The sequence below is a fragment of the Podarcis vaucheri genome (genome assembly GCF_965113315.1).
Source record: "Podarcis vaucheri genome assembly, chromosome: Z".
Taxonomy (NCBI): domain Eukaryota; kingdom Metazoa; phylum Chordata; class Lepidosauria; order Squamata; family Lacertidae; genus Podarcis; species Podarcis vaucheri.
In genome coordinates this window covers 47,846,430-47,862,441 of record NC_138758.1, presented here as the reverse complement: position 1 = coordinate 47,862,441, position 16,012 = coordinate 47,846,430, and the positions used below count along the sequence as shown (strand labels likewise).

Sequence of the window (16,012 nt, the reverse complement as noted above, 5' to 3'; positions counted from 1 at the left end):
TTTGTGTTTTCATTTTGTGTTTTTATGTTGTGAACCACCCTGTGATAATACAAGATCACGTTCTATTCCCTTCTGTCATTCCCTCATTTTTGCCCAAAGTCAGTAAGTTTCAACATACCTGCTGTTTCACAAATTAATCTTAACACAACCATTCTTTAGCAGGTGGATGCTTACAATTATATGCCCAGGACCATTGATGCCTTTACACAACGCATAATTAATTATGCAAATTTGTTGCTGCAAGAAGTGGTGGTGGTTGCTGGCTTAGGTAGCTTTAAAAGGGAGTGCTGGTCGTGATTATTGCGTTTGTATTTATTCTTGTTCATTGTAAAATTCACTGCCTCTTGTCCCAGGGTGGGTTACATAAACATATTACATATATATATATATATATTAGCCTGGAGAAGACAAGACTGAGAGGTGGTATGATAGCCATCTTCTAATACCTGAAGGGCTGCCAGATGGAGGATGAGAGCCAGTGGTCATTACAATGGTTAGAGCGCTGGACTAGGACCTGGGGGATCAAGGGTTCAAATTCCCACTCAACCATGAAGCTCACTGGGTGACCTTGGGCCAACCACTGTCTCTCAGCTTAACCTACCTCTCAGCGTTGTTGTGAAGATAAAATGGGGAGGATGAGACATATGTACCCCACCTTGAGCTCCTGGGAGGAAAGGTGGGGTATAAATTGAATAGGATAATAATAATAATAATAATAATAATAATAATAATAATAGCCAGTGTGGTGTAGTGGTTAAGAGCGGTAGTCACGTAATCTGGGTAACCGGGTTCGCGTCTCCGCTCCTCCACATGCAGCTGCTGGGTGACCTTGGGCCAGTCACACTTCTTTGAAGTCTCTCAGCCCCACTCACCTCACAGAGTGTTTGTTGTGGGGGAGGAAGGGAAAGGAGATTGTTAGCCGCTTTGAGACTCCTGAAGGGGAGTGAAAGGCGGGATATCAAATCCAAACTCTTCTTCTTCTTCTTATTATTATTATTTCTATTTATACCCTGCCCTCCCTGGGCAGAGCCGGGCTCAGGGCAGCTAACACGAAAAAAATCACAGTAAAAACATAATGGGGGAAAGAGAGGGGGGGACAACCAATTTAAAATACAGGTTAAAATGCAATTTAAAATGCAGCCTCATTTTAAAGTAGCCAATAAATCAAGACCATAAGGGGAAGGAAACATAAGGGTCAGACCTAGTCTAAACCAAAGGCCAGGCAGAACAGCTCTGTCTTGCAGGCCCTGCAGAAAGATGTCAAGTTCCACAGGGCCCTAGTCCCTTGTGACAGAGCGTTCCACCACGTTGGTGCCAGTGCTGAAAAGGCCCCAGCCCTAGTTGAAACTAATCTAACCTCCTTGGGGCTCAGGACCTCCAAAGTGTTATTATTTGTAGACCTTAAGGTCCTCTGCGGGGCATACCAGGAGAGGCGGTCCCATAGGTATGAGGGTCCTAGGCCGCATAGGGCTTTAAAGGTCAAAACCAGCACCTTAAACCTGACCCTGTCCTCCACCGGGAGCCAGTGCAGCTGGTAAAGCACTGGATGAATGTGATCCCGTGGCAAGGACCCCATAAGGAGCCTTGCTATGGCATTCTGCACCCGCTGGAGTTTCTGGGTCAGCTTCAAGCGCAGCCCCACATAGAGCGAGTTGCAATAATCAAGCTTGGAGCAAGCTTGTTTTTCTGCTTCTGCAGAGGATGGCGCCCAAGCCAATGGATTCCAAATTACAAAAAAAGAAGATTCTGACTAAACATTAGGAATAACTTTCTGACGGAAAGAGCTGTTTGACAGTGGAACAGACTCCCAAGGGTGTGATGGACTTTCCTCTCTTGGAGGTTTTTAAGCAGAGGTTGGAGGGCCATCTGTCAGGGATGCTTTAGATGAGATTCCTGCATTGCAGGGCGTTGGACTAGATGGCCCTTGGCATCCCTTCCAACCCTACAGTCCTATCATGCTATTAAAATACAGAACCTGAAATCACAGTAATAGAAGAATGAAAGCAGCAGCACCTCTGTTTAAATATAGACGCTCTGGGTTCAAAAGCAATGTAACACTTGCTGGTACGCCAGGAGAGGGCTGGTGTGACCTGATTGTGAGCTTCCCAGATGCATCTGGGATGTGTGAAACATAGACCATGGAGAAGGTTTGTTTTCTGTTGCTCCATAAGGTTGGAGCAGAATCAGCGACTGATTACAAGAAAGGTTATTTCAGCTAAACATTAGGAAGAACTTCCTGATGGTACAAGCTGTTTGACAGTGAAACACTTCCTTGGAAGATGATGGATTCTCCTTCATTAGAGATTTCTAAACAGAGGCTGGATCTCCCCACCCCAATCAAGAACATTTCATGTATTAGTAGGAAATAAGGAGTAGGTGACCTTCCGGGATCCCTACCAACCTTAGTAAATCTGTCTAGATAGACCTTTGGCCTGACCTTGCAACCACTAGTGGCGAGGAATATTTGTGGGCCTTACTGTCCTTGGACTCTCATCAACTCCAGCCAGCATGGCCAAAGGTCAGGGATGACATGGTTGCTGTCCAACAGCATCTGGAGGTCCACAGGTTCTCCTGCACTAGGGGATTATGAGTTGATGTTGATGTTGGTTTTGTTTTTTCCTAAATGGAACGATATATGTGCCCTGATAGAATATCTAACAGGTTAAATTAAATGTCTTCATTGGTCATACCATTTCTCTGGAATTGGGTCAGTTGCCATCCCAGAGAGTGAGGCACTAGGTCATTTCTCCTTCCTAGTTCTGAATCACCTTCTTGCTCCTTTTATGAAGTATTTGCAAGGTGCTAATGAGTGACTAAGAGGTGTGAAAATCCGCACTTCAACCTCGAACTCTGAACTTTTTGTTGTCCTGCTTTATTCCAGGGTATCCAAGGACCTTCTGGACCCCAAGGAGCTAAAGGGCCTCCAGGAGACCCGGCAAGTACCCCCCACAGCCCCCTCATCCCAGGCAACGACAAATCTAAACTTTCTTTCTAATGGGAGACAGGCTCCAGCAGGCTGCTTCTGGGGAGAGAGTTCCATAATAGCAGAGCCGCCAACACAATGCTCTCCTCCTGAATAGAGCATCCATGATCAAAGGCAGTCTACCTCTGAATACCAGTTGCTGGGACATGGGGAAGGGAGATGAATGATTCAATAATTCTGTGAAACAGTTGAGAGGACTTTACCTTCAGCTTGTGGGGAACTTAACACTGGAAAAGATGAACCTTTGATCTAATCCAGCAGAGATCTTCTGACTGTTCTTAGACATTAGACAGGCATTCCCAAATCCATAACAAAATGCAGCCCAAAATGCAGTGGTACCTTCGTTCTCAAACTTAGTCCATTCCGGAAGTCCATTCCAGAACCAAAGCTTTCCCAATCCAAGGCACACTTTCCCATAGAAAGTAATGCAAAACGGATTAATCTGTTCCCGACTTTTAAAAACAGCCCCTAAAACGGCAATTTAACATGAATTTTACTATCTAACGAGACTATTGATCCATAAAATGAAAGCAATAATCAATGTACAGTGGTACCTCAGGTTAAGTACTTAATTCATTCCAGAGGTCCGTTCTTAACCTGAAGCTGTTCTTAACCTGAAGCACCACTTTAGCTAATGGGGCCTCCCGCTGCCGCTGCGCCGCTGCTGTGCAATTTCTGTTCTCATCCTGAAGCAAAGTTCTTAACCTGAGGTACTATTTCTGGGTTAGTGGAGTCTGTAACCTGAAGCGTATGTAACCTGAAGCGTATGTAACCCGAGGTACCACTGTACTGTACTATAAAATAAATAAGACAATATTGTAGATGATAAAAATTAAAAAAAAAAAAATCTTACCTGCACTGATGATAGTCATTGTTTGGATGGGGGGCAGTCACACAGTCAATCAATCAATCATAAAACAAAAAACAAGCCACAGACACAAAAATGAAAAAGCCACACAAACGAAAATGCAAAAATAGCAAAAGCTAAAGCACCAAACATCACCTCAGAACACTGCAATCAGAGATGGAAAACTTTCATTATGATGGGGAGGCGGGACTTAAATTTGCTGCTTAAGGGGAAAAACGGGAGGGGGGAAACCTTAATTACTATATGGGGGGGGCTTAAATTTGCAGCTTAAGTGTTAAATGGGAGGGGGAAAGCCTTAATTACTACGCGGGGGACTCAAATTTGCTGCGCAACAGTAAACACAGAAGCTCACAAGCACGTTCAGCTTCTGGGGCAAGGTTGGAAAACCAGAACACCTACTTCGGGGTTTGCAGCGTTCAGGTTCCGAGTTGTTCAGGAACTAAGCTGTTGGAAAACCGAGGTACCACTGTAGACAAATCAGTGTAGGAGAGGTGGCTATTAATCATGGTAGCTAAACAGAACCTCCATATTCAGAGGCAGTCTACCCCTGCAATACTAGTTACTGGAAGGGGGGGTGCATGCCCTGTTTATAAGCATTGCAGGGAGCACTGGCTGGCCATTGTTGGGGGGCAGGGTGCTTATTTACTCTATGTGGCCCTTTATTTTGATCCAGCAGGACGCTTTCCATGCATTCTTAACAATATGCATCTTTATTTCAGGGACCTCAGGGAGCTCAAGGTCCGCCTGGGCCTTTGGGAGAAATTGGACATAAGGTAGAGAATAATCTCCCCCTCTCTCACACCCACCTCTTTAATCTTTGCAGAAGTCTATTCATGTCCTCTCATTCACCAGGGTGTTTGATAATTGCAGGAAGAAACTTGCTGGGTATGGGAGAAGAACTGCATTTCCCATGAATAGACTTTATTGGTATTTATTCCTGGGAAAACACAATGGAGCCATTGGCTGGGAAAAATCTCATTTGGATCCTCCATGGTGATAGTTCTGCCTGCAATATATTTCAGTCAGTAAATAAATAAGTTTATTTTTCTAGCCAAAGGCCATGACTAGTTTGCAGCTATAATATGAATAAAATAATGTAGAACATGCATCTGTGATATTAACCAACATCTGTAAAGTAAGAAAAAGAAGATACAAGAGACACCACCGAGGTTAAATCCAGCTTAATTCAACATTTAAAATCACCAAAATACACCATATTAATTGCCTGACAAGACTTGATATTTTCTCAAGTGAACTCCATTAAACTGATGGTACAATGATGGAGGAGGGAAAAGTGGACTTTCCAATGACAGGACTAAAAATGTACATGGCTGGTAGGAAACAGTGAGTTCAAATAGGTTATCTGTGGGTAATCATTGAGTAATTTATAATTGCATTTTCATTTGCTATACACATGTGTTCTCCATTTGTTGACAATGACCTTTTACTTTTTTCTTCCTCCCCACTCTACCAGGGACCTCCTGGCCTGGCAGGGCAGCGTGGACTTCCAGGTGAAACAGGCATGAAGGTAAATGGGGGCGGCAGGGGAACACACACCTCTATATGTAATGTTCGATCAGAGGGGTAATTGTGGCTTTTATTTCTGTTATGTCTTGGTGTCAAAGAGCGTTCAGGTCAGTAAATCATACAGTTCAAAGTTGGAGTAGACTATTGGAAAAAAACATGATCTGCACAGAAACGTCATACCTGTAGAGCATAGCAGCTCATCTCTGGCAAGTCTTGACCCCAGTAGCAGAGACTGAAGGTCCCTGCCTTCCCACAGTTCCCTCCTCTCCAGGGTTCCCCCAAAGCAATCTGAGACCGCATCTGTGTGAAACTAACCTCTCTTCTGCCCTCTTTATACCTCTCCTGGTTCTGGGAGATGTGGGAGGGGAGCTTGTCACACCTGGAGGAGGAAACACCTGTGCCTCTTCAGCAGCCTGACTCATCTCTGCCTCCAGGCCTCTGCCTCTTCTGATTCTGTCCCTGATTCTGAACTTCTCTGAGCCACAGACTCTATCTCCTCACTAAGCACTGTTACCTCTTCGCTTCTGACACCTCGTCTTTCCAGTCTTCTCCCTCTGAACACTGCTCATTGTCTCACCACCAGTCGCTGTGCTGTGAACTTTCTTCCCTTGGTGGTTCCCCAGCTGGTTCCTGCCACCATTCCTCTGCATCCATGACATCTGGGCTGTTTTTGACAAGATGGATGAAGGCAAAGGTGGGGGTAGGCCAGTTATAGGCAGCAAGGTGGGCATGGCAAAAGTCTGGTTCTCAATCTGAGTTGGTCCAAACTAAGGGCCTCTCCAGACTGGTGTTTTGTTGCAGGTATATTCTACATGTTCTTGACACAGTAAGAGGACATTCGTGGTGGATTTTTTCTGCTTTATTAGTTCTGTGCTGGTTTCCCAGCACTACCACATTCTTGCTTTTGCACCATGGCCCTTCCCCAACACAGAACATTTGTGGTATAAAAGGTTAAGTAAGCCTGTTACTATTGTTGTTGTTTTGTTGCTGCTGTTGTTGTTAATAGTTTAATTGAACAACATAAAAATAAAAGGAACAACAACAACAACAACAACAACAACAAATTATTTGTACCCCGCCCATCTGGCTGGGTTTCCCCAGCCACTCTGGGCAGCTTCCAACAAAATATTAAAATACAGTAATGCATCAAACATTAAAAGCTTTCCTAAACAGGGCTGCCTTCAGATGTCTTCTAAAAGTCTGGCAGTTGTTGTTCTCTTTGACATCTGCTGGGAGGGCGTTCCACAGGGCGGGTGCCACTACCAAGAAGGCCCTCTGCCTGGTTCCCTGTAACTTGGCTTCTCACAGTAAGGGAATCACCAGAAGGCCCTCGGCGCTGGGCCTCAGTGTCCGGGTAGGTGGGGGTGGAGACAGTCCTTCAGATATACTTGATTGATGCTGTTTAGGGCTTTAAAGGTCAGCAGCAACACTTTGAATTGTGCTCGGAAGTGTACTGGGAGCCAATGTAGGTCTTTCAAGACCGGTGTTATGTGGTCTTGGTGGGAAGCTGGTAGAAGCTGGTAGAGCTGGTAGACAGCTGCCCTGGACACAGAATTGACCTGCGTCTCCATGGACAGCTGTGAATCCAAAATGACTCCCAGGCTGTGCACCTGGTCTTTCAGGGGTATGGTTACCCCATTCAGGACCAAGGAGTCCTCCACACCTGCCTACCCCCTGTCACTCAAAAACAGTGCTTCTGTCTTGTCAGATTCAGCCTCAATCTGTTAGCCGCCATCCACCCTCCAACCGCCTCCAGACACTCACACAGGACCTTCACTGCCTTCACTGGTTCTGATTTGAAAGAGAGGTAGAGTTGGGTATACTATATCGTTATAAGAGTTAAGAATTACAATTCCATTTATAGCCTGCCCTCCATGAATTTCTCCAATCCTCTTCTAAAGTCATCTGGGCTGTCCATCACTGATGGGTGTCCATCACTGCTTCCTGGGGGAGGAAGTGCCATAGTTTGATTATGCGCTGGGTGAAGAAGGACTATCTTCTGTCCTTCTGCCACAGGATGCCAAATGAATGGCTTTCACCGTACCACAGATGTTAGCAGTTTAAATTATCTCCCCCCATCCCATCCTGGGCTTTTAAAAGAAGAACAGCCCCCCTTTTTATTTCTTGTCAGCTGATTAAGGTTCTTGCCCTTGTTGCTGAAGAGGTTATATCACATATATGGTGGAGAACTTACTTTGCTTTCAGTGCAGTTCCCTTTATTGCTTGTGTCCCCCCTTCTCACCCCATGGCTATGTTTGCCTTGGCAAACCTTCTAAAGGCAGAGTAGCAGAGCTACTGTGTCTTTGGACCTCTCCCCCTCTTCTCCCTCCAGGGTCTGTCTAAGATTTCAGCTCTGCGGTCTCTGCCTGCCACTTGGCAACCTTCTTAACCTTTCCCTGGAACAAAAGCTCCCATTTATGTTTCTTGATCTGCAGCCTTTCCCATCGGCTGGCCTATCAGGGAGCAAGGTCCTGTTGTGAGCAGGAAAGGGGAAATGGACAGTCGTATCCGCTGGAAGGGACTCTCTGCTCAGTTCGGTTAAAAGAATACTGGCGTGATTGTCACAAGGGTGTGATTATTTGTACTACTGCTTGTCTTTGATTCCTTGGGCTACAACAAAACAAATCCACTTTAAAAAACCTGAACTTTTTGTAGTTTAGAAAATGGTTGAAAGGTATGTGAGGAACAAATGGCTATGGGAAGATGTGTGTTCACTGCAGTTGCGTAAGGCAGTTTCTTTCCAGTTTGGGGTCCAATTGGGGCCAGATCACTCTATGCCCAACCCAGTCTATGTCCCGAATGCAAGCAGGGGCTTTGCACTAATGAGAGGTGCAGGATCCAACCTCTGTTCATCCCTTGTGCAAACAAATCAGAATGAGTGGTCAATACATAGGTTTTCTGCAGGGGCCCTTGGAGAATATCCCTTCACTGAAAAATTGTGTATTTAAAAAGCCTTTGAGGCCAGTGAGCATCATGACTCCACATGTGGCAACAACTTCTGCAACTGCATTATGCATTGTGTGAAGTATTACACCCCCTCTTTCTCCATGTCAGATTAGGACCAAGTACCATAAAGCCCTCTGGGGGACCTTGAGCAAGCCAGTCACTGCCTCTGTGTTAGCCTAACCTGTCTCACAGAGTTGTGAGCATAAAATGGGTCAGGGGGACAGGGGAGAACCATGTACACTACCTTGACCTCCATAGAGGAAAGGCTGGGGTCTAAATGTAGTGAGTAAATGAATAAATACATTGTTTTCTTGCATTTGACTTCGGTTCTTGCATTCTGAGCGATCAAATAACTTCTCCTGGTTTGCTTTCTTCACACTGGTGTTATCAAGTGTCAAGGTTGCATGTGAATTATTCAAGATATTAGCTTTCTCGGAGTCAAATCTTACAGTTTTTGCTCCTCCAGCATCCCTCAGATTCCAGCTTTTGAGTCACCAGGTATACCCAAGCTCTGCCCTCACCCGGGTCACTGGGCTCCACCCCTTGTTTCCTGGACTCTGCTCCCTCAGACTTAAAGCTCTGAAACCCTGAGAACCTTGCAGCGTTGCTTCGTGCAGTTTTCTAATGTAATAATAAGCTGATTTCAAAATTTGCCTCCCCATCCTTCCCTCTTTGCCCCATTAGGGTGATCTTGGACCTCTTGGGATTCCAGGAGAACAAGGCCTCATTGGCCAACGGGTAAGTAGAAGTACCATTTCTATGAAGGGCCTACTTGCAGTTCAAACAAAATATGAACCGTAGTGCTGGGCTGAATTGCCCTCCCATTTTGCAGTTTGGAGACCAGGTTTCCCAAAGCTTCTCCTACACCTGTATCTACCTGTTTGCACTTTGCAATCTGCTTAGGTGATAATATTATTCCCTTGGTGAGCTCAAAACATGTCTTGAGCTGTTACCAGTCCACGTTGACAATTGCTGAGCTAGATGGACTCGGCGTGTTACCTTGAGCAGGGGTCCACTCTTAGCTGCTGGATGCCCAGACAGGGACGTGGTCCAAATGGGCACAGCTGCAGCTATAGAAAGCAGAATTGTGTCTGGAGGAGCCAGAGGAAGGGGTTCATTCATGGACAGGTACATTTGAGGATCAAGTTCTAGCAAAGGCAAAGCAAGATACCAAGAGTCTGTTACTGCCACCTTTTGCTCCAGATTGCTCTATCACAGGGCAATTGTTGAGACCAACAGATGAGGACCCAGTGAGCGAAGGGAGGAAGAGTTAGGAAACTTATTTATCCTGAGTCAAACTATTGGTCTACCTAGCTCAGTATTGTCTTTATTGACTGGTATTGACTTCCATGGGTTTCAGAGGGGACATTCCCAGCCCCTACCTGGAGATGCCAGGGTTTGAACCTGAGACTTTCTGCTTGCAAAGGTTTTTGTTCTACCACTGAGTCACAACCTTTACCAAGATGGAGATTAAAGGCTTATCCATGCTTACTTTTCCTTCATGCTTTCCAGACATGGTCTGCATTTAAAGCTCCGTGCCCAAACACCTCCCCCCCCCCCCCATTTTTCTCTGCTCTGGAGTTTCCCTTGCAAAAACCCACAATTTACAGCACATTGTGGAAAACCCGAATTGAAGTTTTTGAGCACCAAAGAGTGGGTTTTCACAGTGAAAGCTCCAGGGTGTGAAAAAAAGAACACTCAGACATGGACCTGTACCTGGAAAGAGTGAGGCAAAGGCGTGTGTGGGTAAGCCCTAAAATGAGCTGGTGGTCAGGTTTCACTTGGGACTGTGCCTACAATTAGGGAGAGGGAGGTGACTGCTTCAAGCAAAATAAGGTGGTGGATGCTATACAATGTGCCAGACAGGTGCTCGGGGACAGAGTGGTTTGGGCTCTGCACCCCATAAGCTAGCCTGGTGATGATCTGTGATGGTTGTAAGTGCTGACAACTTTCCTATGTTTCTTTCGTAGGGCGATCTGGGCCTTGAAGGTGACAGTGGCCCTCTAGGGCCAGATGGGCTAAAGGTAACAATTTTGTGATTTTTCCTCAAGAAAGGCTCTGCTTGGCTGAATCTTGATTTACCCAAATCTTCTTTCTCTTGCATGAGCCTGAAATCACTCCCGCCTTACACAGTTGAAGCCTCAGGAATGTATATCCTTTCCTTTTTGTTATTTTCCCACTGGACTCCATAACTGTATGAGCTCAAGTACTTCCATTCCTGGAAAACTCTGCCGAAAAAGTCTCCAGCAGCTTATTGTGTCAATCCAGCAATATGATTTGCTGCTCTTCACTGCTGCCATCTCTCATGAACGTCTGAGCCAGACAATCTCTTCTTACAAGATAATCCCTTATTTTAACCTCTTGCTGTGTCTCCTCCCCCCTGCAGGCTTATTGAATGATTCCTTTCCTGCCCTCAGCTAAATGATCTGGCTGCTTTTCGCTGCTCAGACGTTTCTTTGCATGTGGCAGAGTGAAGTGGGGTGGTTAAGAGAACGGATCCACTGGATGCAGCAAATGGATAAAATCATTTGTAAATACTCCCTGCAAATAGAAAATTAGTGTCTCATGGAGACAGAGGGTTGTATCCACCAAACTTATTTCCTGAGTGAAACGATTCCTGCTCATGCTGCAAAGCTTCCTTTCTCTCTCTTATTCCTCCGCACTCCCCCCCCCCACCTCCCCAAATCTGCTCTGGGGTTTCCCCTCAACCTTCTGGAGCAGATTAGGAAGAGTATGTGGGGTACACAGGGGGAAAAAGAGGGAGTGGTAGTTCCAGTGCACATGCGAAAGTAGGTCTGCTTGCTCAGTGAATTTGCTGGATTCGTCCCTTAAATTCATTCCCTTTTTTGTGGGTTTGCTACTTTCAGGGAGCTTATCCATTCTGTCACTTTGGGCTCATCCAGACTTCCTTTTGCACTGCCCTTTCCAGGCACAGATCCACACTTTCCAAGTCTGTTTCTGAACAGGGTTCTTTTTCTGTCTTCCCACCACTCTGTCCCCAAAAAACTAGCCGTTTATCACTAAATCAGAACAAATGGCTGTCAGGTTTTCTGTGGATTGCTGTTTGTCCTGATTCAGCTGTGAACAGTGAGTTTTTCCAGGGGAAACAGTAGGACTAAAAAAACAACCCAACTGTATGGAGACAGACCTAGGGCTCATCCATGTTTTCATGTGCCCCATACTTTCCCCCAGGAAAACCCACAGTGTAGCGCTGAATCAGAGCAAATGTCAATAGGTAATTTGATATAAATTTGCTCTGGGAACCTAGGATGAAAGTTCTGCATGAATGTTGTGAGATGACAGCTTGGCCGCTGCCTCTTTCAAATGGGGCCATTAGATCAATCTTGTAAAGAAGCCCACAAAGGTTACTAGCTAGCCCCCCTCTCCCAATATATTAGCCTGCTAAAAGGCTAGTAGCCTGCATTTCCATACTGGCCACAGAGAATGGGGATGCCACACCCTGAAGCATGAAAAGCAAGCTACTAGCCATTTAGCAGGCTCATAAAAACGATTGACTTCTATCAAACTGGCTGGTGGAAAAGGAATGGATCGTTCCAGCCCTCCATACTCACTTGTGTTTTCATGCTGATTGTGGAGTATTAGGTCTTCATTCCTGAGCAAGTAGCACAAGAAACTAAAAAGCTGGTGATGGAGGAATGTCCTTTTTCTGCCATCCATTTTCTGAATGGGGGATAGAGAAGGGTGTGTGAGCATATCTATAAACTAGCCTACTAAAATTTACATGGATGGCCCCACCCATTTTTGCCTCTGGCCCTCCCCACCACTGGCATGTGGCCCCTGGATGGTTGCCTGGAATGGAATGCAGCCCTTTTTCTGAAAAAGACTCCCTATGCCTGCCATTCAAGTCTGCCAGGATCTGTATCCCTCTCTTGGCTGATGAAGAAAGATGCAGCATTAATGAAATTTCCCTGCTGGTATCTTCATTCACTTCCCCCTCTGCTTTATAAATTTGTAACAGTCAAATGTGAATTGGATATAGAGCTGGCAGACCATGTTCTCAAAGGAGTGCTGGGATCTGGTGCTGTGGTTTATTAGCAATAACAAGTATGTGTAAATAATGAAGTACTTGTAGACTGCATAGAGCAATAATTGCCACTGTAAATCCCTGAGAAGGATGTAAGCCCATTGCACAGATGAAGCACAGAAGAGCCTGCAGCTTGCCTAAAATCTTCCTGGTGTATGTGTGGCTGAGGAGGGATCCAAACTTGGGTTTCTCAGTGCTAAGTCCAGCCCTTCCCTTACCATAACACACTTTTATTAGGGGGCATAAGAGCATGCATCCTGTTTCCAAAAGAATTCAGTCATGTACTCCCAAGAAGAAACCTAGCAGAGCATGAAGACAGGGCAACAGCCTTTGCTTGCTGTTTGGGACGCGTGTGGCGCTGTGGGTTAAACCACAGAGCCTAGGACTTGCTGATCAGAAGGTTGGTGGTTCAAATCCCCGCAACGGGGTGAGCTCCCGTTGCTCTGTCCCTGCTCCTGCCAACCTAGCAGTTTGAAAGCACGTCAAAGTACAAGTAGATAAATAGGTACCACTCCAGCGGGAAGGTAAATGGTGTTTCCATGTTTCTCTGGTTTGCCAGAAGTGGCTTAGTCATGCTGGCCACATGACCTGGAAGCTGTACACCGGGTCCCTCAGCCAATAAAGAGAGATGGGCGCTGCAACCCCAGAGTCGGCCACGACTGGACCTAATGGTCAGGGGTCCCTTTACCTTTTTATTCAGAGGTACACTACCTCTGGACCTGGAGGTTTCATTTTAACTGTTATAGCTAAGGGCCAATAATTTGTTTACTCCCCTTTGAAAGCCAGTGGCCATTATCGTGGCTTGTGAATGCTATAAATCAAACAGTAGTCCTAACTCAAGATCAGCAGTGGCAGGGCTTGATTAAATGGTATATCCCACACTGCATCCATAGCCCTGTTCCTTGCACTGACTGGGCTACAAGTGGGGGGGGGCAAGGGGGGAAAGTCTCTGTGTTGAACTATGCCGGATTTCTGTCGCATTCTTTTTCCTTGCTGGTGAAACTCAGGGCAACCTGTGAGGAAAAACAGAAAAGCAATTTACCCATGTCACTCTTCCAGGGAGACAAAGGAGAACCAGGCCTAGAAGGAGGAACAGGAGACAAAGGGCAGGAAGGCATTAAAGGAAAAGAAGGACCTCCTGGATACCCTGGGCCCACAGGTGTTCGAGTGAGTTTGCAAAATCACTTGCTTTTTCTTTGAATAAATTTACCTTGCTGTTTAGCCATGCTGGCACCTTTCCTTTTGTTCCTTTTCCTTCTTTTTCAGGGTGTGGGTGTTTTTTGTACCCTTTCTATTCTTACAATATGTGTTTTAACGGAGTTTCCATTTTGGTGATTTCACATACCTGCCAAGGTTCCTAAAGCAATTTGATACTCTGCATATTTTCTTATGTACCAACCAGAGCGGGGGATTGTGGGGCACAAAGGTAACCCTTCAGGCTCCCTTCTGCCCCAGACGAGATGCTTGGCGTAATTCTGCTCATCCAAACTCCTCCACCAGATTGCAAAGTTCCCATAACTATGTAAAACTGTCAAATGTGAATCGCTTTTAATTTGCACAGGTTACAAAATGAAACTTTGGAGGAGGGGGCAGAGTTTGTATTGCAGACAGCGGCCATTTCTCATGGAGGTTCCATTGCTGGTCCCTGCATGTGTCGGCAGAGCACATCTCAGTAAACCCCACCCCATCATACCCTGCCCCACCCTCTTTACAACCCCATTACTCCTTCTTCTAGGTCCAAAAGGACCTGTGCATTGGTGATTGTGCATTAGTTGCACACACCAAAAATGGCCGCCACCTGCATATTTGCATCGGTTGCACACACCTGCAGGCTTTTCTTTGACTTATTCAAAGTTGTTATTTATGTGGCATGGTGTACGCCCATAACTCTGACTGTAGCTTTATAGTATCTTAATCTGGTGAGCAGGAAAGGCTCCCAGTCACCCACTACTGATAACAGGAATACGGTTAGCCATCTTGCAGCAGGGGCTGCTCCTGTCTTTTAGACTCTGCAAAAAAAGAAAACCCAAACTTCTCACCCATTTTACAAGAACCAATATGACCCATGAGTTTTAAAAACAACTACACTCATACAAGCAGTATTGAGCTATGCAACACCAGTAAATAGACTAGACCAGTTTCTGTGTCTGCCCTCTGTCAAAGTACACCAAAGTGCATGATGGAACCAATATGTTTTTGCCAGCTTGTAATCACTTCCCTCTGTTATTCTTTATTGCAGTGTTATGGTGCCATCTCAGATTTTAGTACATATTTTTATATAGTCTGATTTTAAAACACACACAGGCTAAACACTAGCTCAGACAAGTTGTGAAATAACTACATTTTCAGTCTTACAAATGTTTGCTAGCTCAACTGCTTCTTGCCACCTGCAGGTCTGCCTCCCCTTTTCTTGATCCATCCCATAACCTTTATCTGCTCCTCCGTTTCTATCTTTGTCAAGTTCTGCACTTTTAATAAAGTACTGTTTGGGGTCAGGGCAACTATCATGTAGCAGAATCCTATTTGTTTGCTTCCTCTGAAGACATCTGAAGGTTGCTTTTTTATGCTAGGAGTGTGAGATTGGCCTCATCTAGTCCAGCATCCCTTTCGCACAGTATCCAACAAGATACCCCAAAGGGAAGGCATGTTTCCACGTCTGACTCAGTATAAGGCACCTTCTTGTGTTACCATGTGGCACAACTACAACTCCCTCTCTTGTCCTGAGCTCGCTTGGTGGCCCCTGAAGTTCTCTTTGACCAAAAGTGCCAAACAAAACATTTGGTCAATCCAAGGAGATGGCAGAGAAGAGATTGCAGGAGTGAGCCCAGCTGAAGCACAGGAGAGAGAAAAGTACAAAGGAAGAGGCAATTGGGATTTGACACATGTGCTGATCATTAGTCCCACTCAGAGTGGAACCATTGGAATTGAGGGACATGACAAACTTAGGTATATTAAATACAATGGGTATCCTCTGAGTAGAATGTAGTTGGCTGCAACTCACAGGCTTTACATCTGTGCTTGGCTGGGGGGGGGGATTTGATTCAAACTGACCTAATTTGCACTTTCCAAAACAAAACAAAACGTGAATCAAAGCACAGCTATCCTTTTAAATTTGCCCTCTGAATTTTTCAAGGCAATGCTCCAGCCACGCAAAGTGCACACAAATTCATATACTAAGTAAAGTGTACATAAAATGCATATACGTATTAGTGCAAATAACACAAATAAATGCATTGCATTATGGAAAATTGCATACAAAAATTAGTGTACATTGGCAGAAATTTGCAGTAAAAGGCTGGTGGATTTTCATGATTTCTTAAAAAAAAAATCACAAACTGGTGTGGATATGTGAGCTGAACTTTTAAGACTGGAAACCAGCAAAATGTGACAAAAACCAAAGTCATCAGATTTGCCCTTCTTTAGTGCTCACCAGGGAGAAGTGTGGGGACTGAGTCCATTCCACACACACTCCTGTTCAAAAGTACTTCCTTCTGCATCCTAACTGCAAGCATATAGCACACTGTCAAAAATGTTGCTGCCCATTCAGTCATCCCCCTGCGGTTAACATGAACCAAAGGTTCCATTATATGCACCTTTCCAGCAGTTGGTGGGTGAGCCAGGAGCTAATTGCAACCCATGCCAT

General features: G+C 45.3%; 1 protein-coding gene across 6 annotated transcripts in view; it reads left to right on the top strand.

Moving 5' to 3' along the window:
* COL27A1 (collagen type XXVII alpha 1 chain) overlaps nt 1–16,012 on the top strand; it is a 266,717-nt gene that overhangs the window by 185,334 nt on the left and 65,371 nt on the right. For all 6 annotated transcript variants that reach the window (XM_082208770.1, XM_082208771.1, XM_082208769.1 and 3 more), the window contains 6 exons: nt 2,882–2,935; nt 4,571–4,624; nt 5,326–5,379; nt 9,009–9,062; nt 10,295–10,348; nt 13,429–13,536. In XM_082208770.1, coding sequence (XP_082064896.1) covers nt 2,882–2,935; nt 4,571–4,624; nt 5,326–5,379; nt 9,009–9,062; nt 10,295–10,348; nt 13,429–13,536 — 378 coding nt within the window. The remainder of the gene's footprint in view (nt 1–2,881; nt 2,936–4,570; nt 4,625–5,325; nt 5,380–9,008; nt 9,063–10,294; nt 10,349–13,428; nt 13,537–16,012) is intronic.